The sequence below is a fragment of the Henckelia pumila genome, chromosome 2 (assembly GCF_033568475.1).
Source record: "Henckelia pumila isolate YLH828 chromosome 2, ASM3356847v2, whole genome shotgun sequence".
Classification (NCBI taxonomy): Eukaryota; Viridiplantae; Streptophyta; class Magnoliopsida; order Lamiales; family Gesneriaceae; genus Henckelia; species Henckelia pumila.
In genome coordinates this window covers 143,788,190-143,811,104 of record NC_133121.1, presented here as the reverse complement: position 1 = coordinate 143,811,104, position 22,915 = coordinate 143,788,190, and the positions used below count along the sequence as shown (strand labels likewise).

The 22,915-nt window shown below is 32.6% G+C and overlaps 1 protein-coding gene across 1 annotated transcript; it reads left to right on the top strand.

Moving 5' to 3' along the window:
* The first annotated feature begins 11,120 nt into the window (after window positions 1-11,120).
* On the top strand, window positions 11,121-12,296 carry LOC140878602 (metalloendoproteinase 2-MMP-like). The gene is made up of 2 exons (XM_073282220.1): window positions 11,121-11,551; window positions 11,828-12,296. Exons 1-2 carry the CDS (start codon window positions 11,121-11,123, stop codon window positions 12,294-12,296), a joined length of 900 nt encoding a protein of 299 aa, XP_073138321.1.
* The last annotated feature ends 10,619 nt before the right edge of the window (window positions 12,297-22,915 follow it).

The window sequence follows — 22,915 nt, the reverse complement described above, 5'->3', positions numbered from 1 at the left end:
TTGTCAAGATGCAGAAGACACACGTTGTATGCATGAGATCGGAAGGTCCGAAGAAAAGTTCGGAGCTTCCGATCAGAGCAGTTCGGAATATGCATACATGTGCAGTTCGTAAGGTCTGAACTCCGTTTATAAATAGATCATCCAAGGCTCACTTTCAACCAGCTAATTCACAAGTTTTCCATCCCTTTCAGTCTTTATTGTGGTTTTGGCCAATCTAATCGAGGGCCAGACAATAGCGAGATGCTTCTAGGATAACAGCGGAGCCGTGTCCAAGAGTTGGAGAATGGAGCCATCGACAGTAGGGGTGTCCATTCAGGTGGGTTTTGGTGGGGTTGACGAAAATATTATTTAAAAATTTATCAACCCAATTTCGACCTAAACCAAACCCAGTTAACCCGACTAAGCTGAACCAATCCGATTTTATTTTTGTTTTTTTTTAATTTTTTAAAAATAATTAAATAAAAATTCAAAACACACAATAATAATAATATTTAATTTAAGCACATGATAACAAAATATAACTTTATATATAATTTAAATTTGAAAGTCTAGTTGTAATTTAAATTATACTTACTACAAAAAATAAAAATTTAAGCATTAAATTTTTTTAAAACATCAAAATTGTACAAAATAAACATTAAATAACAAAAATCTATTATATAAATATAAAATAATTTTTTTTCAAACATATAACATATAAAAATGTAGCAAATATTTTTTAATTTTATATAAAAAAATAATAATAACAAGTTTGGGGTCACCTCGGGTTGACCCAAACCCGATTATTATTTTTGGGTTAGCTTTCAGGTCAATCCGATTCGACCCGAACCAAAAAAACCCAACCATAAAAGATATTTTTTTGGTCGACTGGTGTCGGGTTGGTGGGTTGAGTTCAATTTTGACATCCCTATTCGATAGCAAAGAGCTGACGACGGAGACATGTATAGTCCAAGATCCCTATTAGAATTGAAAGTATCTATTAGTTTAGTTAAGACTTTTAGATCAATTTTAGTGATATAATAAATATTGGGTTATAAGCTTGGACCCTAAACTTGTGATTGCTAGGATTGCCTAAGAAAGGTACGTAAGTACCGATCGAGATTATCAACGAGTATACATGCTTATATGTTGTGTTTTATGTGCTATGATACATGCATGTTCTATTGCTTTATTGTTATGCATTTATGATGCATGTACATATAACATATTCAAGTTGATTTGTATCTCATTCGAGATAGCCACTCGAGTAGGTCGCTCATCCCTACACCCTTGTTATTTGCGGGAAGACGTCGCGATGACGAGTACAGACGCCACGGCGATCTTCGACGAGTGTGGGGAGTTACCCAACAAAATTAACCACAGATGATGTATATACTCATTGACTCCTAGACCGATCGAGTAGGGACTTGATAGGATACCTGTACCCAGTCATTTGCATGCGTCATGTCAGTTTGTGTACTTGCGCTTTACATTCTAAGCATCAGTCATTTATGTCTTTTTTGTTATTTCTTGGATGCCCTATTCAACGGGGTAAGTCTTAGGTTGGACGAGACCAGTGGATTAAGGCAATGGTGATATCAAGATCAGTGTTTGCAGTGAGTTGTTTTGGTTTCAAGGTTTTGATACAGTTATTTGATATGATTGTATAACTTTTATCACTTTTCAGATGCAGATTTTTCAAAATAATTATATATAAATATATAAAATATCAATTCAAAAATTTACCTTTTAAATTAAAAAATCTTGGACTCAATAAAAATTAATTTAATTAATTGAAAATTACCTAAAAAAAACAATTTCGAAAATATTATTTGGTTTCTGTTAAAAATTTGAAAAGGTAAAAATCTTTAAAAAATCTTTTTAAAAAAAAGAACAAAATCAACCGTTTAGAAATAAAAATTTTAAAATAAATTTATATTAATTTAATTTAATATACTATAACATGGTGTTACATAATTTCTTTATTGTTAAAGGTAAAAATTCATCATAAATAATATTTGAATACTAGAGGATATATGATATTTTTTAATTGTTATATTATTATTTTAACATTACTAGATGGTGACTGGATTAATGTTTGTTATTTACTTCATGTTTTTTCGTTCTTGATGTTTTTATTGTTCCATTTTTTTTAAAGTAAAATTTTATTTTATTTCATTTCTGTATTTCTATAAAGAGAGAAATTTTTCTTTAAAATGCACGATCGGTCGAGTATGTGTTAATCAACTGGATCAAAATTTTGAAGGCATTTGAATAACTTAAAAGTGTGAAAATAATTCAAATGTCTGTCCTTGTTTGGCATAGAGATTGAACCATGGCGCTTGGGATGTGCGATTTAAAAAATTTGAGTTGCACCATTATAACTACCACCTATATTTTTTGGTAAAACAGCAAGTGCTTGGTCCTACAATTCGTATCAGAGACAAGGACATGTGTTTGATTCCTATTGATTGCAAGGAATGCAATTATTGGGATGAAGATTTTTGAGGTGCAATAATTGTCTCTGCTTGGTAGAGCGATCAAACTATGGTGCTTGGGCTGTTGTGCGGTTTAAAAGATTTAAGTTGTACCATTACCACCAGCTATAACTTTTGGTAAAACGATAAACGCTCAGTCCTACACACAAGTAAATCAACAAGATAAATAATAGCAAATGAGAACAAAAAACACAAGAGATATGGAAGTTCAAAGGCTGAATTCTTCTATGTCTACTCTTCTTCCACATAGGAAGGAGTCAACTAGAAGACTTTGGTTATTACAACATCTTGTAACACACCCACTCAAATATTAGGGCTTATCCAATGTCTAAATTGGAACTCCTAGTACACCACAAGATAATATTATAGTTCTTACCAAACTTTCACAAAACACAGCTTTGTTTGAATCTACAGATCCAAACTATTAAACTCTTCTTCTCGAGCTTTCTATCTGAAACGGTCGAGGAGCTTGTAAACGCTTGGCTGATCCTGAAGATCTGATAGCTTTCTTGATAAGTGAGTGTTGATATGTGATGTGATGATATTTTCCTATATTTATTTGTGTTAATTTGTATGATTAGGAGAATTTGCATTGATTAAATTCATTTTATAGTTCCTAATCATTGTATGTGATTTGATATAGGAAAAGAGAAGAAATGGATCTAAAGAATGGAAGGAAAGAGCCGAGATAAGAGAAGAAGTGCGAGGCAGAAAAATCCCGATCGATCGGTAACTTTTTATCGATCGAGCGAGAGGAAGAAAATGTTGGACAGAAGAGCTCCCGATCGATCGGTAACTTTTTACCGATCGAGCGGGAGAAAAGATGGAAAAAATGATGCGGATCAGACTTATGTGTGCTCAATTTCTTACCGATCGAGCGAATCGAAAATTCGGCGAATTATATTTTAATTAAAAGAATTTCTTGGAAAGAACTTTATACTTTAAATATCATCTAGAACCCGAATTTAATCAGTTTTGGAGACGGAAAAACAGAAGAGAAACTCTTGGAGGCTAGGTTTTTTGTGATGACCTTGATTCTAAACGTCTAATCAATAATAAATCAATAAGCCAAGAGATAAATAGAAATAAAATAAATTATTTTTTTACAAAGGGCCTCGCTCGAGCGGTAAAATCTTCTGCTCGAGCGACCAAAGCTCTACCCGAGAAACCTCAAAAGCTCTCGCTTGAGCGGTAATAAATTTCCGCCCTAGCGAGACAAGTTCTGCCTCAAAAATAATAATCCTCTCGCTCGAGCGGTAACAAACCTCTGCTCGTGCGAGACCAGCTCTGAACCAAAAAAATCCAGAATTACTCAAACTTCAATTCCCAACTCAAAATCTTCCTTTCAACAAACATTAACACCATCAACTCGCAAAATACAATACAAGATATGTCTAAAGTTATTCGAATATTCAAAAGCGTAGAACATGCATCGGTTCTAGGTTTTACATAACAAAATAAATATCAAGTTTGAATTACACATTCGACTTCTAAACACCAAGTCCCCACTCTATCATCGCATCCCTATCTAGCCATGCGATCTCTGACTCGGTCCTGCCCTACCTGTTGTCAAGCACACATACAAAGACAAGACAACAGCCGAATAATCCGATGAGAATAATATTTCCAGTAAAAGAGACATAACATGCAATATCAAATCATATATACAATTCATGATATAATGTAAATGCAATGAATGTTTCATGAGTTTCTTCTATTATCGATATTCGTATCCGATCTCGTCATCAAGATTTGTATCCGATCTTGGTGCAATTATCCCAACTCCTCGTAGTTCGTATCCGACTCGGCATCAAGAATCGTATCCGATCTTGGTATGTAGATTTGTGAATGCAATATGAACAAATATGATCACATTCTCAATCAAGAACAATTAAACATATAAGTATGTGGTTTTAGAAAAACTCGGAAATCCTCTATTTCGAGTTCAATCCATTTTCAATCGATGTCAGTTTTTACCTTTCTTGATGATTCCAAGTTCTCCAATCTGGATAAACAAACTATAACCTCATATCAGAAATTATTCGAACCCAAACAACCGTCAATAAAGAATCTATACTATACCGACTTCAATATCTAAATCGATCGAATTCTGTCAACTCCGAACTCAACGGCCTTCAAACCAATCTGTACGGAGACGCATAGGAATATCAATATCAATCATTCAATTAAAATCAAACCACAAACTCAATCAAACTCCTGAATTTCCAAAAATCTCAAATCGGCGACATAACGGCTATATATCGACTAACCGAAAATCACAACAGCAAAATACCAACCAATACAACTCAAAAAAACTATAATCTCATCCATTCAACTCAAAAGCAACAAATCTCAAAACCCAATTTTTCGAATTTTACTTCCAAAAATCATAACAATTCCGAACTTCGTTCTTTTTTCGATCCGACTTTGACTATACGATCTATGTTAGCTAAAAAACAACATATCCAAAAATAATCGAATTCCAACGACATCCAAAAATCAAAGTATTGTTGATCGAAGAAAAACTTACTGTACAACGAAGCTCTCATAGCCGTGATCGCAAATACACCTTCGGATTGAATTTCTATCGGACGGATCGTGCAAAACCGGGAGAAAAAAAATCTTGGAGGGGCGCTTTAATGGTGAATGGAGTGAAGGAGGAAGAAGAAGAGAAAATGAGTCATCACACGCCTACTCACCCTCTTTATATTTTTAAGACCAACTCAAAATAAGGGAATTGCACTTTGGTCCTTGAATTCTTCAAAAATTGCAAATCTGTCCCTGATTAAATATAAATTCAACCCTCGAATTTCATAATCTTTGAATATCAATATTAATCTCCTATAATCTAGATTAGGATAATTTTGGGGCGTAACATTTTTCTTCTCTTGTTCTTAGATTTTTTTTCTTCAATTTTTCTTAGGATTTCATGAATTTTAGTGGCTAAGTTTTAATACTTGGTGGAGAAAGATAAACCCTTTGAAGTTTCTTTATCTCATGAGATTTTTTATTTTCATTTTTTGATTTTTATTTGAGTATCAAGAGTTGTTTGGAATTGATTGATATGCTTGTGTGTTTGATTATTGGCTTGATCACCTAATAATTTTTTCATACAATCTAAAGCTAAATTAAATATCAAATCCGTAATTGTTTGATCCCTCTAATTTATGAAGCAACTATGACTAAAAATTTCCGCTTGTGAATTTGTTAATTCACAGGAACAACAATTGACTAGATTAAATACAACCGCTTCTGCTTGGGTTGTCTAGATTAATCAATTTCACTAGTTTGAATGCTACCATAGATTTAAATCTTGATCGCTTGTATCTTGATTGATTTATTGGTATGAGTTCATTTAGAACGCTTGTGTCTAATTAACTAAAATTAATATGAGATATGAATTAAATTTTCAATGATGAATATTCAATGAGAATTAATTATTTTTAGAGAATCGATGATCGAGTGAATAACTTCAAGGGCGTAGTCGACCGATACCAAGACTTATTTTAATTGATTACTTCGTTATAATTTTAATCCTGCATGCTAGTTGATAAAATTTATTTTAATTTGCTTTTAATTATTATTAGTTAATTTCAAATCTAGAAATCCCCTTTTATTTATTTTCAGTAATTTTAAGAACATAAATAATTTCGCTTTCCTCGTGAGAACGATCCATACTCTCGCTACTACATGTTTATTTAGTTAATTGTTGTTTCTACGAATTAACAAATTCACAAGCAAAAATTATTAATCATAGTTGCTTCACAAATTAGAGAGATCAAACAATTACAGATTTGATATCTAATTTAGATTTAGATTGTATGATAAAATCATAGGGCGATCAAACCAATAATCTCACATAGAAGCATATCAATCAATTTCAAACAACTCTTGATACTCAAATAAACATTAAACAATAAAAATCAAAATCTCACGAGATAAATAAAAATTCAAGGGTTTGTCTTCCTCTACCAAATATTAAAACTTAGCCACTAAAATTCATGAAATCCTAAGAAAAAATGAATAAAAAATTAAATCTAAGAACAAGAGAAGAAAAACCTAGCTTCCAAAAGTTTCTCTTCTGTTTTTCCATCTCCAAAACTGATTAAATTTGGGTTTTAGATGATATTTAAAGTATAGAGTCCTTCCCAAGAAAGTTTTCTAATTAAAATATAATTCGCCAAATTTTCGTCTCGCTCGATCGGTAAAAAACTACCGATCGAGCGCACATAAGTATGATCCGCATCATTTTTTCCAACTCTTCTCCCGCTCGATCGGGAGCTCTTCTAACCAACATTTCTTCCTCTTGCTCGATTGGTAAAAAGTTACCGATCGATCGAGAATTTTTTTGCACGCACTTCTTATCTTATCTTGGCTCTTTCCTTCCATTCTTTAGCTTCATTTCTTCTCTTTACCTATATCAAATCACATACAATGATTAGGAACTATAAAATAAATTTAATCAATGCAAATTCTCTTAATCATACAAATTAACACAAATAAATATAGAAAAATATCATCACATCAATATGAGCAAAGTAGATAAGAAGTTTGCGAGTGTTCAAGTAAGATTTCTAGCACAGTGAGAGATAAAAGTTGTAGAAATAAAGCTTCGCTAATTCTTCTCTCTTCAAGTAATCTCTATTTATAGTGTCATTTGCATGGAGAGACTCAACGTTCCTATGAAGATCATTAATGCAAAGGTATCGTTCATGTTGTATTTTCTTGAAATGTAGTACGCTTTAATTAAAGTGAGATTTGGCTCTTTCCAAATCAAGAAGGAAACTATCGTAGACAGTCTCTGATCATAAGCTCATCACTCATGAGCATTTCGGGAAAACATTATGATTTTCTTGATTTTTTGTTGGCTATGCATGTCTTGACAATATAATTTTACTGAAAAGTAAAATACAACTCTGAACGATTGTAGCTTGAATCAGAAGACAGTCCTTGAAGCAGCTGTAAAAGATATGATCGAAAAGTAAACGGGCGAGGACCATCTGGACCTGACGAGTAGATCTTGTTATGGTGGCCATTCTAGTGGTTTTCTTCTTAAACCAGGAGAATGCTGACTATTGCATGCAACCAAGCGAGTGACATCTCACGATCGGGAAAGTAATCTTCAAAGCAAGCGGTCGACAACCTGTTTTATATACAAATGGCAACATGATCTACAACAATGATTGATTGTTTGTTATCTCAAAACTTAGGGATTTAGCAATTTCTCCCCTTTTACTGAAGTCAAAACCTATGCTCTAAGAAAATTAATATTTGCGAGAAAAAAGAGAGAGAATGAATTCATTGAGAAAATGAAATTTATTACAAACATGCGAGGACAAATAACAACCTATTACATACCGGAAAAAGAGAAAAGCCTAAGTGCACCTACCTCCTAAACCAATTACTACTACCTCTTGAGACTCCTCCTCGTATTCTCTTCTTCTTCTTCTTTCTTCTTTCTCATCTCCTTCATCCTTTTTTTTCATGAGCGTGCTTAGCCTCCTCCCCCCGACGATACTCTTCTTCCTTTTTTTTGGCATCAACCTTCGATAAATGATCAAGAAGTTCACTGACTTGTGTTCCAAGGGCTGCTTGTTGGTTGTGGTTTGACCCTGAGAGGTAGTTTGTATATTCTCAGCTTGATCACCAGCGTCATCACCATCTGATTCAGAACTTGAACTAGAGTTATCCGCTTCTTGTTCCATATCTTGAGCATCAGATGTGCCTTCTTTAGTAGGGAGAACATGTGATGTATCTCTAGTTTCGTCCGTGTCAACCGGTGGAGGGGTGGCATGAGATTGAGAATTAAGTAGCAAGAGGAGTGACTTTAGAAGATATCTGCAATTGTAGTGGCAGGAATATAATTAATGACAGGTCGAGTATACTATTGAAAATATACCTAATCGATTAAATTAAAATGATAAGTACTTTAAAATATTAAATTTTTTAAAAAATTGATTATGCTTTCTTCTTCTATTTTTAAAATTTCGGCAATGCATGAAAATGTAAAAAGATTTCCTTTACGTATTAAATTAATATTATTTCTATATCAAATTGCATGTTTACGCTTTATCAAAACTATAGTTATCAGTATAATTGAAATATTTTAAACATTACAACAACCTAAATCCATTTTACATCATTTTATGGAATTGAGCAACTAAATTTGGCCAAAAAAAAATTTAAGAAAGAAAGAAAGAAGAGGATATCGTTTTAAAGCTGTCAAAGTGGGTTGGACTCGTTGGGTTGGCTTGCCCGTCCTGCTCTTTTATATAGGTCGGTTGGGTTGACAAATTTTCAACCCGCCTAAATGGTGGGTCGGTTCACCCTGTCCCGCCCCGCCAAAATAAAAATCATGGCCTCTTCACACAACATTCTTCTCCTCTTCGCTCTGCTCATCATCTACGGTTCGCATTCGTCGAACACAATATCATCGCCCCAACTGTTTACCAAGGATATGAACGGAACCCAAAAGGGAGACGACGCAAATGGGTTCGTTGATCTGAAGAAATACCTGGAGCGTCACTCGAAAAATGCTGATGTATGTTAATGTCTAGCTGACACGTGTTCAGTTGAACCAAAATCATAGAAAATTAAAAGTTAGTGTCCAAAAATCAAAATTTGAAAAATTAATGGACCAAAATTAAAATATTGACAAATTAATAAACCAAGAAAAAAAATATTTTCCCTTAATTTTATGATAAATGGGGTAAATATGGGTAGGAACTTAACTTTACACTTTACGCCGGTGCCGGTTTGCAAGCGACGCATGCTTAAGAAGTAAAAATAAATTATTTAGTTATTCAATCAAAATTCCACGTAATTGTTTTCAAAACAAAATATAATTATTAAAATACAATCTAATATTCTCTACTTTAATTTAGACAAAATTAAAATAATAGAAATTTGTTTTTTCTAAAAAAAATTATCACATACTAGTGAGTTCGATATTCGAACAGAAACAAACATTATAAAATTATTATATAAATTTTCAAAAGTTACCTACCATGACTCCATGAGTGTTTGGGTCTTTAGGAAAAACTTTAAACATATGCACTTGCGATTTGTGCTCTCAGTTATATGACAAGACAAATGCAACTATGTATGAATGATTTTACTGATATATTTAATGTCACGTTATGAATCTGAAGAAAAACAACTAAAATTCAAAAAAAAATAAAAATAAAGAAAAACTGAAATTAGTGGATTAAGATTCTGAATTGACGGATAATATGACCAATTTTTTATTTTTTTTAAAAAAGTGTTACATAACCAAAAAATAAATTAAAACAAAAAAATTAGAAGGAATAATTATATGTACATATTTTTAAACTAATAGAATATATGTCAACAAGAATTAAGTATGAAAAAAAGGTATCTTTTCAGTTTTTATACTTGCATTGTCCGGTGACCAAAAGAAGTTTTTTTCCTTTTTTTTTTTTTACCAGACAAACTTGTAATTTTATTGAGGAGTATCATTCATTACAAGTGTTATAAGCCAACTGGGGAAATTCCCAGGCACCCAACTAAATGGTGCAGGGGAAGAACAAGAATTTAGAAAGAGAATGAGCCATAGAGTTGGCCGATCTCCGAACATGAAAAATCGAAAGAATACCTAGGTCCGAACACAGTGTATCAATTTTTGTAGTACAAAGACCTACATAGCTAAGATCCTTATTAGACTACGTGACTGCTTGCACTACTAATAAAGAATCCGATGAGATAATGGCATGCTTAAAATCTTTTTCTTAAACAATCTGGATTCCTTCCTTAATAGCCAAAAGTTCTCCCATCACCACTGATTCTGGCCTAGAGATAGATTTTCCAAAGTCCACATGGGCATAGGCGAGTTGATAAGGCCTGAGGTGACGTGGAAAGAAATTCTCCAGCGTTGCGGGTTCGGTCCTCGTGTTGAGCATATTCTCTGCTGAAATATTGTGAGGGTATGCTCTGAAGGTTGGCCATGTTGCTCCGTCCTTCAGATCTCTGCCGCTCGCGCACATCCCTCGATTTAATCTCCACGTGAGCCAATGAGCCAGTGACTCATGTGAAATGGGATCCCCTTCGGGGTCAACCCGTTTAGAGAGAGATTTGCCAAATGCCACCAACGATTATACAAAGATTAATGCATTTGGATTGAATGATTTGAATGATTTCGATTTCAAAGATATCTCTTAAATTCATTGTTCTCATCTGGTTTAATTTATGAGAACTAATTATTCAATATCTCTTATCATGTTAGCTAATTACATTTTGATGTTTCATTTTTACATCCACTTCCCAACTTAATTATTTCAAATCCATGAATTTGAAATATTTTGATTAGAATTCCTTCCACAAATCCAAATCAAGATTAACCTATGATTCTCGCTATATATGTTATATCATATAGATATATGGTGATTTTAGGAAAAACTGTATTATTTATGGAGAGTACTGAACATAATATCACAGCTTGACCAAATGCATGATTAAATACATCATATTACAATGAACAAAATCACTGGACAATTAGAAATAAGGCATGCATGATTGAATACAATTGTAACAATAACATATATAGAAAACTTGTAACAAATTGTGGTAGGTGGCTGGGGGAAGATTTAATTAAGAACACAATTTGGCGTGCAAGAAATCGAAATCATGAACCCCAAAATTTCTTCTTCATATACACTTGTCTTCTCTGCTATTCTCATCATCTGCCATGCTCATTCATCAAACAAAATATCATCGCCCGGTGATTTCTTGAGGGATTTGAATGGGACCCGAAAAGGAGACAATGCAAAAGGCTTGATCGAGTTAAAGAAGTACCTCGCTTATCTTGGATACATCAACTACGACAATTACCCTGCGAATTCGATCCACGTAAACGACGATTTCTTCGACGACGTGGTGGAATCAGGCGTGAAGGAGTACCAGAATTTTTTCAAACTTAGACTCACGGGATTTCTCGACCAAGAAACAGTGAACCTGATGTCCAAACCTCGTTGCGGGATGCCGGATAATCTTTACAATTTCTCCCCGGGGCACGGAAAAGTTCACCGGTCGATATCAGCCCGCTATCGGCTTGTCAGGTACTGTTTGGTACATAATATGAAAGTGAGATTTGACACAAAATTTTTACTCGTTTTTCTCTTCTTTTTTTTTAACCCAATGATATCTTAAGGCCCGGTATTGAAATTGTGTCAAATTGACAATGATAATTAAGAAAATAAATACAATAAATATCCTACAAAATCAAAAAACATACAAAACAACATATTATTTATATGCATGTCTTGTTTATCCACATCTCATCATGTTTTTATTCATATCGTACATCTCATCCATGATACCAAACGGTATCTCAGAGCCTGGCCGCGGGACAAGAGAAACCTCACGTTCTCGTACTCCCTGGACGTCACGGCGGCTGCGAAGGTACCGATGGTGGCGGCCTTACTCAAGTGGTCTGAAATCTCACCGTTCAGATTCATAATCACTCATGTGTACGATGATGGTGACATGAAAATAGGGTTCAAGAGTAGGGATCATGGAGACGGGCACCCGTTCGACGGCAAGGGAGGGATCTTGGCGCATGCATTCTATCCGCCGGATGGGAGAGTTCACTTCGACGCAGATGAGATCTGGGCCGCCGAAGTCCGGCCGGGGACGATGGATATATATACCGTTGCACTGCATGAAGCGGGGCATATTCTGGGGTTGGGGCATAGTGATGATCCAAATGCTGTAATGTATCCACATATAGATTATGGACAGGCGAGGAAGCCTTTCGGTCAAGATGATATCAACGGGATCAGGGCCCTATACCCCAATAACTAAATAAATCATCCACCAATATTTCATTGATATATTCGTGTATATTAATTAAATTTAAATAAAAAGAAAAGATAGACTTTACTTTTTGTTACATGGCTCGGCATGACAAATTCTTTGGATGAAACAAAAGAGGGAAAGTTTCATACACGAATTATCTATACAATGTATAAGTTGTAAACATCGTAATGACAATGACGAGTGGATATAATATATTAACACAATAGCCCAAGGATGTATCCAAGTTGGTGGAGCAGGTGAACTATTGACCAGAGGTCAGGAGTTCGATTCCCCCTGCCAACACTTTCTTGGACTAACCTGTCGCACAGGGTTTGCCCAGTGTGATTTACCTGACTAGCGTAGTTTGCAGGTTTGCAGGGTATTGCGTTAGTCCGGGGGTTTACCAAGAGCGCACCGAAAGGTAGCGGCTGGGGGTTCCCACATCACAATATATATATATATATATATATATATTATTTTTAGGAGTATTTATCAATCTAAAGAGCAAAACACATTAGATAAAAAAAACGGTGTGCATTACAATAAATCATATATATTCATCTATCCAAATAAGACACTTTTCAATCCGTGTTTTTGTGTGATTTTGATGTAAGGACAACTCTCTTCAAGTAAAAAAAAAATACTTCATTCGTCCTAATTATATAGACCTATTTTTTTCACACGGATTAAGAAAAAAATATTGGGAAACAAATTCTGTACAAACTCCCCATTCTATCCCTATTTAATGTATTCAAAAAATAATTGCACAATTTTCAAGATATAGTTAATAAATATATATTAGTCAAGGAGTGTAATAAATATTATTATACATTTGAGACAAAAAAAAAACGTGACCTACATAATTTGGACATATAGAGTATTTTTTCCATTAAATTAATACTAATCATAAATAAAACCAATAAAAATAAGGGTAGTGCTATACATGTACACGGATTTTTATACGTCATTGAGTTACACATAATACTTAAAATTACATGATTATCCCAACACTTTATTTGGGAAAAAAATCTTTCAAAAATGCATCAGGGATAATCATGTAATTGTAAGTGTAATGTTTAACCATGAACATGTAGTATTATCCTAAAAATAATGTAGGACCGATTGAATGACACTTACCAATAGCTATAGCTGGTGGTGACGATACAATTCAAATCTTTTAAACTGCACAACAACTCAAACTCTATGCCTCGAAAATTTTTCTTAATTAAAAAAATTATCGTATTAATGTTAAATAAAAACTCTAAAATTGTTATTAAATTCAATATCACTCATGTTTGTGCGAAATTTTCAATCATTTAAAACCTTTCTCTATGTTTTTAGAGTTACATAATAGAAATAGTTAATTTTATGTCACAATGATTCTTCTGTAAATTAATATTGATGAAAATTAATTTCAGGGGAAATAAAATTTCTCATGATATATATGATCAATTAAATAAATATGTGTAATAAAAACACATATTTTAAAACAAAAAATATAATATGTGTTTTAAGAAAAAAAGAATCAAACGTCATATGTAAAAAAAAAATTCCTATAATTAATATTATATTATATATAGTCTACATTAAATTCCAAAGTAGAAAGTAATTTATATCATTTAAAACTTCTCATTAATTTATTTTTCTATGAATAAAACTGAAAATAAATCAAACTAATAAAATTATAATGCAAATAAATGTTAGAAAAATTTACAAAAGCACACTTAAAATATCATGCTCTCAATACTCAGTTTCATTGGAAAGACACACTAAAATAATGACACATATTGACATATTTTAAAGGGCACTTGTGGATTTTTTTAAGTATTTTTATTTTTTTTAATCTCTTTATTCTACTTGTGGCTATTAGGCAAATATTATATGTAAAGGTTGAAAAACAAAAAAATCTAGAAGCCAAACAAAAAAATGTAGGCGTCTTTATATCATTAATATCGAAGTAAAAAAATCAAATACAAGAAAATGAATGACAAATATATTTATATTTAGGAAAATGAGAAGGAAACAAAAAAATACATTAATTTCACAAAAAATGGATAGTCGGTCATAATAATTAACACACATTACCAAAATAATTAAATGCAAACACACGCTTCGAATGCATCAATCAATAATCCTTCCATTATACATCAAATAATAAAAAAATTAGATCTTATTTTTTTCTTAGGAATATCATTTTCTACTAAGCACTCAAACTACAAGGTTATCAAAATTGGTAGAGTTAAGTATACTATTAATGACTATATTAATTTAGTACAAAAAATTAAATGACACAACAACCTTATGAACCACAAATAAATTATAGATAGAAGAATAAAATATATAAATAAAATTGAAAATAAATCAACTAATTAAATTTTAGTGCAAATAAACTTTAGACAAATTTACAAAGGCGCATTTATAATCTATCTGTTTCAATACCCAGTTTCATTGGAAAGAAACTAAAAAAATGACATTTACTGACATATTTAAAGGAACTTGTGGATTTTTTTTTTCTAATTTTTTATTCTACTTGTGGCTATTAGCAAAAAAATACACGTAAAATTACCTTTTTTTTAAAAAAAATTAAAATATGGAAACCAAATCGGAAAAATTTAGACGTCTTTATATCCTTCATATTGAAATAAAATCAAAGACACGAAGATGAAATCAAAATTTATTTATATTTATGAAAAGGGAAAAAACATTAATTTCACAAAAATTAAAGTGGGTAGTCGATTATAATAATTAACACACATTATCAAAATAATTAAATGAAAACACACATATCCAATTACCATGCATCAATCAATAAACCTTCCACTTTACATCAAATAATAAAAAAATTAGCTCTTATTTTTCCTAGAAATATCATTTTACACTAAACATTCAAATTACAAGGTTATGAAATCTGGTAGAATTATTTATAGTATAAATGACTCTATTAAGTTTGTGCAAAAAATGACATAAACAACCTTACGAACCACAAATAAATAAGAGGTTAAAATTAGTTACAAATCAAACTCATATATTTATAGTTGTAGTATAGATTATATTATTATATTAGATAAGGGTAAAATTGGTCACAAATGAAACTCATATATTTATAGTTATAGTATATATTATAGTATTAGATTAGATATTAGAGATATAGAGTAGAGAAATTAAATAAAATAATAAAAAATCAAATAATAAATAGTAGATGCGCAAAATTATCATTTTTTATTTGAAACAGTGCATATCAAATAAAAACACCAAATAATAAATAGTAGATGCACAAAATTTTAAATTTTTTATTTTAAAAAGTGCATGATATAATTTTTTAAATGAATTACTTAATTAGTTGAAGAGACACATAAATAGATAATTGAAAAAACACATTAATTATGTAGTATTAATAGAAAAGGGTAGACATATAAATTCACAATTAAACTCACATATTTATATATAGTAGCAAAAGGCACGTGCGTTGCACGTGGCAAAATAATGAAAGAGATATTTCATATTAGTAAATGGATTACACGTTAAAGAGAAAAAAAAATTTCAACTCTATGTTGAATGTAGATTGAAAAGACAAGAGTTGAATTTAGGCCAAAAAGATAAAAAAAAAAATAATAATTGGAAAAATACGACACGAGTCTTTATTAAAATGTGTATTAACATTTTTGTTGTGTGATTGTGCGAGTAGCAGTGGATTTCTTGTTGCATGATGCAGTAATTTTAATTATTTTGTATAGTTTCCAAGAAACTCCTTGTCTTCTATTTTTGTAGATGTGTTACGTGCTTCAGTTCAGGGGAGGCTCCACATAGAGGCACTGCCGCCCTTGAATTTTTTTTTAAAAAAATTATTAATTTAGCCTCATATTTTAAAAACTATAATTTATGAACATAAATTAGGAACCAAGTTATTATTAATTATTTTGAGAAAATGTCAAGTCATTGGGGTAAATTACAAGTGAAATTTGAAATCTAATTATTTAAATGAGAGTACTATATTTAGCTTTTGTTATTTGATGATTATATATATATATATATGATATTTTATTCTGTCTGACTGCCCTCCCTTGATAAAATTTCTAGATCCGTCCCTGGTTCAGTTTCATCAGGATTATCTCTCTTTGGAGATGAGGAGGAGGCGCTCTTCTATAGTTCATTGTTGGCATTGTTTATCCTTTCCTATGAATAAAGACCCATTTCAATTTTTTGTGTGACCCAAAAAATTCTAACTCTCATTTTTGCGATGAAACATAAGGTGGGTTAACAGTCGTACAAGGTAGGATACCTATAAATATGAGTTTCATTCATCTCATCCCATTATAATTCCTTTATCAACCACTACAAGAAAATATGGATTTAAGTTTCAACCACACTCAAAAGACAACGGTTTTTCAAAAAACAGTTGACTTTTTCCTTTTATTTATGGTTTTAGTGAAAGTTGTTGTCTTTTATTGGTCTAAGACAACAATTTTTCAAAACTATTGTCTATGAGCAGGTTTTTAGGACTACTACAACGGTTTTAGTAAACCCTTGTCTTATGTGCATTTTTTTAAGGATGGAAAGATAACAGTTTTTGTAAAAACCGTTGTCTTTCCAATTTTTTTTTAAAAAAATTAAAACTGATTTGACTTGATAATAATTTGGTCTCTCTCCCCATCCTTATTCACGTTACAGACACCCTTTTCCACCACCAAAAAAAATTGTGTATTACATTTTCTTTTTTCTGCGTTGTCTTTGAGCGTAACTTTTAACAATAGGGCCTTCAACAATTTTTAAACTCCCTATGACAACGGTTAAAAAAATGTTGTCTTTAGCCTTTTTTTCTTGTAGTGAACTCAGTTGTTCTAAACTCGCCTAAACTTGCGAAACTTGAAGTTTTTTTTGTAATGCTTCGTAATGCTCCACGGTTTTTGAACATTGCTAATAATCCCTTGTAAGTCTTGATTTGTATAGCCCACCGCACACTATCTCATGATTTAGTCAAATAAAAAATAAAATCATAAAATTGTCAACGACGTGTGACAACCCGACTGACTAAACTCATTTTGACACTTCTAAGTAGACTGAAGGGCTCAATGCATGAGAAAACTTGAATTTAAGTAAATCTCTTGTGCATGGTTTTAATTAGTAAAATGTACATATAGACTTTTAAAAAATATTAAAAAATAGACGCATAAAACCACACACAAGTTGATAAACGGTTTTTTGAAAAATGATATCTTATTATAATAAAATACCAGCATATAAAAGTATTGTCCTGCTGATTTTAAAAAAATCTTAATTGAATGTTATCATCTAATCGCAATTTAGAATAATATAATTTTGGGCAATAAGTTAATAATATTTCTCTGAATACTCATTACACCTATTGTAATATCTCATATTAGCTCGTAAGCATAATGAGAATAAATAAATTAATACTGTCATATTGGCTATCTGTGGATAATAATATTCTATTCCACCTCTTAGAAAGAAAAGAACTTAAATAAAAATACTTAATAGCAGTAGCATGACGATACATTTGTACAAAACTTTTACTCCGAGCACACGCAATGGAATAGTAGACATTCAAGTGAAATCCAATACACGAAATAATTTGATCTATGGACATCATCATTGTGGTAAAAATCATAATGTCAGAGGAATCATTACCGTAAGACATAGAGAGGTAGGTCATAAGCGTCTATATCGTAAAATCGATTTTTGACAAAATGAAAAATACATATATGGTAGAACGTAACCACCGAATAAAATCCTAATCGAAATGCATACATTTGTATCTTACACTATGAGGATGGTGAGACGAGATATATTTTACATCTCAGAGGGGCTATAATTGGATATACCATTGTTTCTGGTACATAAGTTCCTATTAAAATGGGAAATGTCCTATCTTGAGTGATGTAGATTTGAACTATTGATTTACGTGATTGGAAATAACCAATTAGGTTTACGACGAAACTTAAAAATCGATCATTGATTCAATTTGAGTGCTTCTATAGGATAGACCTCAACAGATCAAAACTGAAAAGTAACGACAGCAAGTAATCAGTTCAATTGTTCCTCATATCAAATTATTGACTATAGTGATATAGTATTAATATGGAGAAAAAAAATTGTTTCAAGCATCAACAGAACCGGAAGTGCCTCTTATTTCAAACAAAGAGACGAGGACGGGTTATTCAAATTTCATTTGATGGTCAGAAGAGAATTGAAAGCTAAGCAGAGGACGGGTTGATCACTTATACGAAGTGGGATACTTCTATATGAATTGTATTTAGCTTAGGCCATTATAATATTTTTATTAACTCATTTTGACATTTTTTTTATTCACTATATTAAGTTTGCAATGGGGAAGTTAACATATGTGGCTATTTCATATTAAATTTTGATAATTTTCACCAAATGCGATGAATATATTAAGAAACAAATGTTGTTTGTTCAAAAGAGTACACATGATTATTGTGAAAGAATTTATCTAATTAAATAGAAATTTTTTAACAAATATTGTTAATTAATTAGGAAATTTTCAATATATCATGTTGATATCATTTTTTCCACGTATGAGTTAGTGATTGAATCTAGGAGTGGTTTGGTACGGTATATCGATTTTTTCAACGAATACCGGCATACCGCATACCGTACCAAAAATTTCGATATCGAAAAAATCGATACCTATATCCTACCGAAATTTCGGTATGACATCAATCCATATCGTTCTTACCAAAAAATTTCGGTATACCCAAATTCAGTACGGTATCGGTATGATATCGTCTATACCGATATTTTTAAAAAAACTCTATAATTATAATATATTTTATTATAAATTTTTCTTATATATAATTAAAATATATTTTATAAACGCATACAAATCTCGTGTGATGAGATTAATGTTTTTAATGCATTAACAAGTCTCATAATATTATGTTTTGATGATTACAAAACTCGATTAATTGTTACTAACCATTTAAAGTGAGATTTTACAGATTAGATTTATTGATGATTAAATTCTTGGAAGCTATTTTGAAGCTATACATGTATTTATAAAGTCTTGTATTGCTCATTGAATGGATGAAACATTGTTAAGAGATATGAAGAAAAAGACAAGAAGAAGCCAAAGTATGGAGCAACAACTTCCGAAAATTACTGGGAATTCTTTAGACATTGAAATCCGATCTTCACCAGTCATAATCGTCATGAGGAAGTTTTACATGTGCTGTCTAAATTTGAGAGCAATCCAACGGCTAGATATGAAATTATGATTTTTCCACAAAATTTGTGTAGTACCTATTTCTGCAGAACTTGAAGTGAAGGATGAAGAATCAACTTCTGAAAATTACTGGACGTGCTTGAGAACAAGTTCGAAAACTTGATGAAGTGACTTCCAAAAATTACTGGAAATGTTTGACTCGTTAAAATCAAATCTTTACCGTTCAGAATGAAGATCCAGATGTTTTAAAGCTTCAGTTTAAATTTTAGATCAATCCAACGGTTAGATTGGAAGATATGATTTTTCCACAAAATCCGCTCAGTGCTGGGAAAAAGTAGGCAACGGCGCCGAACACTTTTTGTCACTCCTTGACTTCTCAACACACGCCTCATGCACTCAAATCAGATTTAAATCTTTGCCAAGTATAAATAGAGGCCATCCAAGGTCATTTGGAGATATCCCAACTCATCTCTTCTCTCCTTTGCAAACAATTTCTCACTATCAAAGTGTTTGTGTGATATATTTGAGAGTGTTTGTAAAAATATTTTGTGAGTTGGTTGTGCTATTGTTGTAAATACTTGAGTGTGAAATCAAGTGTGTTGTGCTATCGTTGTAAGCACTTGAGTGTGAAGCCAAGTGTGTTGTGTTGAGGCTATCCTTGGAGCCCTTAAGGCCAAGAGTTTGAGTTGTATCGGCGCGGTGATCATGTTGAGTTATACGGCTATCCTTGGAGCCATCAACGCCAAGACGTTGAGTGCTAGTGGATCCTTGGTTAATCGATCTTAACCAAGAAGGGGAGACGTAGACGATTTATCGTCGAACTTCCATAAACATCTCTTATCCCTTTTATTTACATTACGCATTTATTTACCGCACTTATTATTAATTTCTTTAAGTCTTCCGCTTGCGTACTAGCATAATTGTTTTAAATTGCTAAATTTGCCAATAGAACCTAAATCCCCCCCCCCCCTCCATTAGGTTCTAACAAGTGGTATCAGAGCCACCTTTCAAAAAGGTTCTTATGGCAAATATAGCGAGCGACTATGCTCAAGGGCAATCAATAAATCATCCTCCTCTTTTCAATGGCATAAACTACGGATATTGGAAAAACCGAATGTCCCTATATATCCAATCCGTAGACTATGACCTTTGGAAGGTTACTGTGAAAGGTCCCTACATACCTACTAAAGAGGTTAAGGGTGTCAAAATTCCTAAGGGAATGGACGACTTTAATAAGGAGGATATGAAACTTATATCTCAAAATGCTAAAGTCATGAATATTCTTCATTGTTACTTAGATATGAACGAATACAATCGGATCTCGATGTGCTCATCCGCTAAAGAGATATGAGACAAGTTGAAGATATGCCATGAAGGGACTAATCAAGTCAAAGAGATGAAGATCGATCTACTCCAACTCAAATACGAAACATTTGAGATGGAAACCAATGAGGATGTTGACACAATGTTCCGAAGGCTTACTCAAATCATCAATGAGTTAGCCCAACTTGGATAAAAGTATCCATCCAAGCAAGTTTGGAGAAGAGCTCTACGCGCCCTACCCAAGGAGTGGGATGCAAAGAGGACTGCCATCATTGAGTCCAACAAAGGTGACACTGCATCGTATGATCTTGATCAACTCCATGGGACCCTAAAAACCCATGAGTTGGAAGTATCTACAAGGAAAGAGTCAAAGAGAGAGGATGAAAAGACCAAGGCAAAGGGGATTGCCTTATCTACCCAAGTCGAAGAAGATGATGATGATATGGCACTCTTCGCAAGAAAATTCAAAAGATTTATGCGAGGAAACAACTTCAATAAGAAGACGGACAAGGAAGTTACTTGCTACAATTATCAACAACAAGGGCATTATGCAAATGAGTGCCCTCTGAAGAAGAAATCTGACTAAGGAAAGAAGAAAGCACTTCTAGCCACTTGGAGCGATAGCGACGATGACGAGGAGGAAGCTAACATTTGCCTCATGGATAAAAGTGATGACATCGTCTCCGACGACGATGGCGTGGTACCTTCCTATGACGAACTACTACATGCATATAAACAAATGTTTGATATGACTAAGTCACTTAGAAAGGAAAATAAAAACTCTAAAAATGAATTAGAAACTAAGGGACATGAAAACGTAAGATTAAAGGATGACATAGCCCAATTAGAAAAATCTTTTAATAAGTTCAATGTCAGTAGTAATAAATTGAATAATCTATTTAGCATGCAGAAATGTAGTTTTGATAAGGGTGGAATAGGGTACGGTAAGAAATCAATAGACTTTACTAGTCTAATTGCTAAAGCAAAAATGAGATCACCCCCTACATGCTCTTATTGTTGTAAAATTGGTCATGCTAGATATAAATGTAGATCCTTGAGATTTCAATATGATCAAAAGAGTTATATGAAATGGAGGCCTAAGAGTACTTAACAACTCATCAGTTGGCATTATGAGATCATGATCTAAGGGAGTTCATCATAGACCGGTTTAAACTGCCTTGACTTGCGACTGGTCTTCCTGATGAACGCTGCTCTGTCCAAAAAAATAGGTTTTTAAAGAGGCCATAGCCCTACCTACTACTGGGAGCACTCTTAGAAAGTGGCGATGATGTTGCTATGAGAGACTGAACTCTTAGAAGTCTATTTTGTATCTCTCTTTTCTAACATTGTGGACCCAAAAGAACTAAAGGGTACCAAAACCAATTTTTGCAGGGAAATAGGAAAACTGTTCTCCCTAGCATATGGTATCTAGACAGTGGATGTTCTAGATATATGACGGGAAACAAAGAGCTACTCCAATCCATCAAACCAAAGGAGAAGGGATCTGTCACCTTTGGAGACAACAACAAAGGAGTTATCGAAGGAATCGGCTCAATAGGTATTTCTAAATCCTGCTTGATTGATGATGTACTCCTAGTGAAAGGGCTTAAACATAATCTACTAAGCATAAGTCAATTATGCGATAGAGGTTATGAAGTCAAATTCACTCTCCAACACTGCACTATATCACTCATGACTAACAAATCCATAAATTTCAAAGGATATAGAAGTGAAAATGTATACAAGGTTTCTTTAAATAATTTATCTTTATCAAATATTAAAAGCCTTGTATCCTTGAATGTTGATGACAACATTCTTTGGCATAGACGACTAGGTCATGTTGGTCCTAGTACCATAGAAAAACTTTTTAAACTTGATTTAGTTGTTGGTATGCCAAAACTCAATTTAAAATTAGATTATGTTTGTGATGCATGTCAACTTGGCAAACATACAAGAGAATCTTTTAAAAGCAAAAATTTTGTATCAACTTCTATGCTCCTTGAACTTCTCCACCTAGATCTATGTGGTCCCTCGAGGAACGCTAGCCTAGGAGGGAAGCTTTATGCATTTGTCATTGTGGATGATTTTTCACGTTACA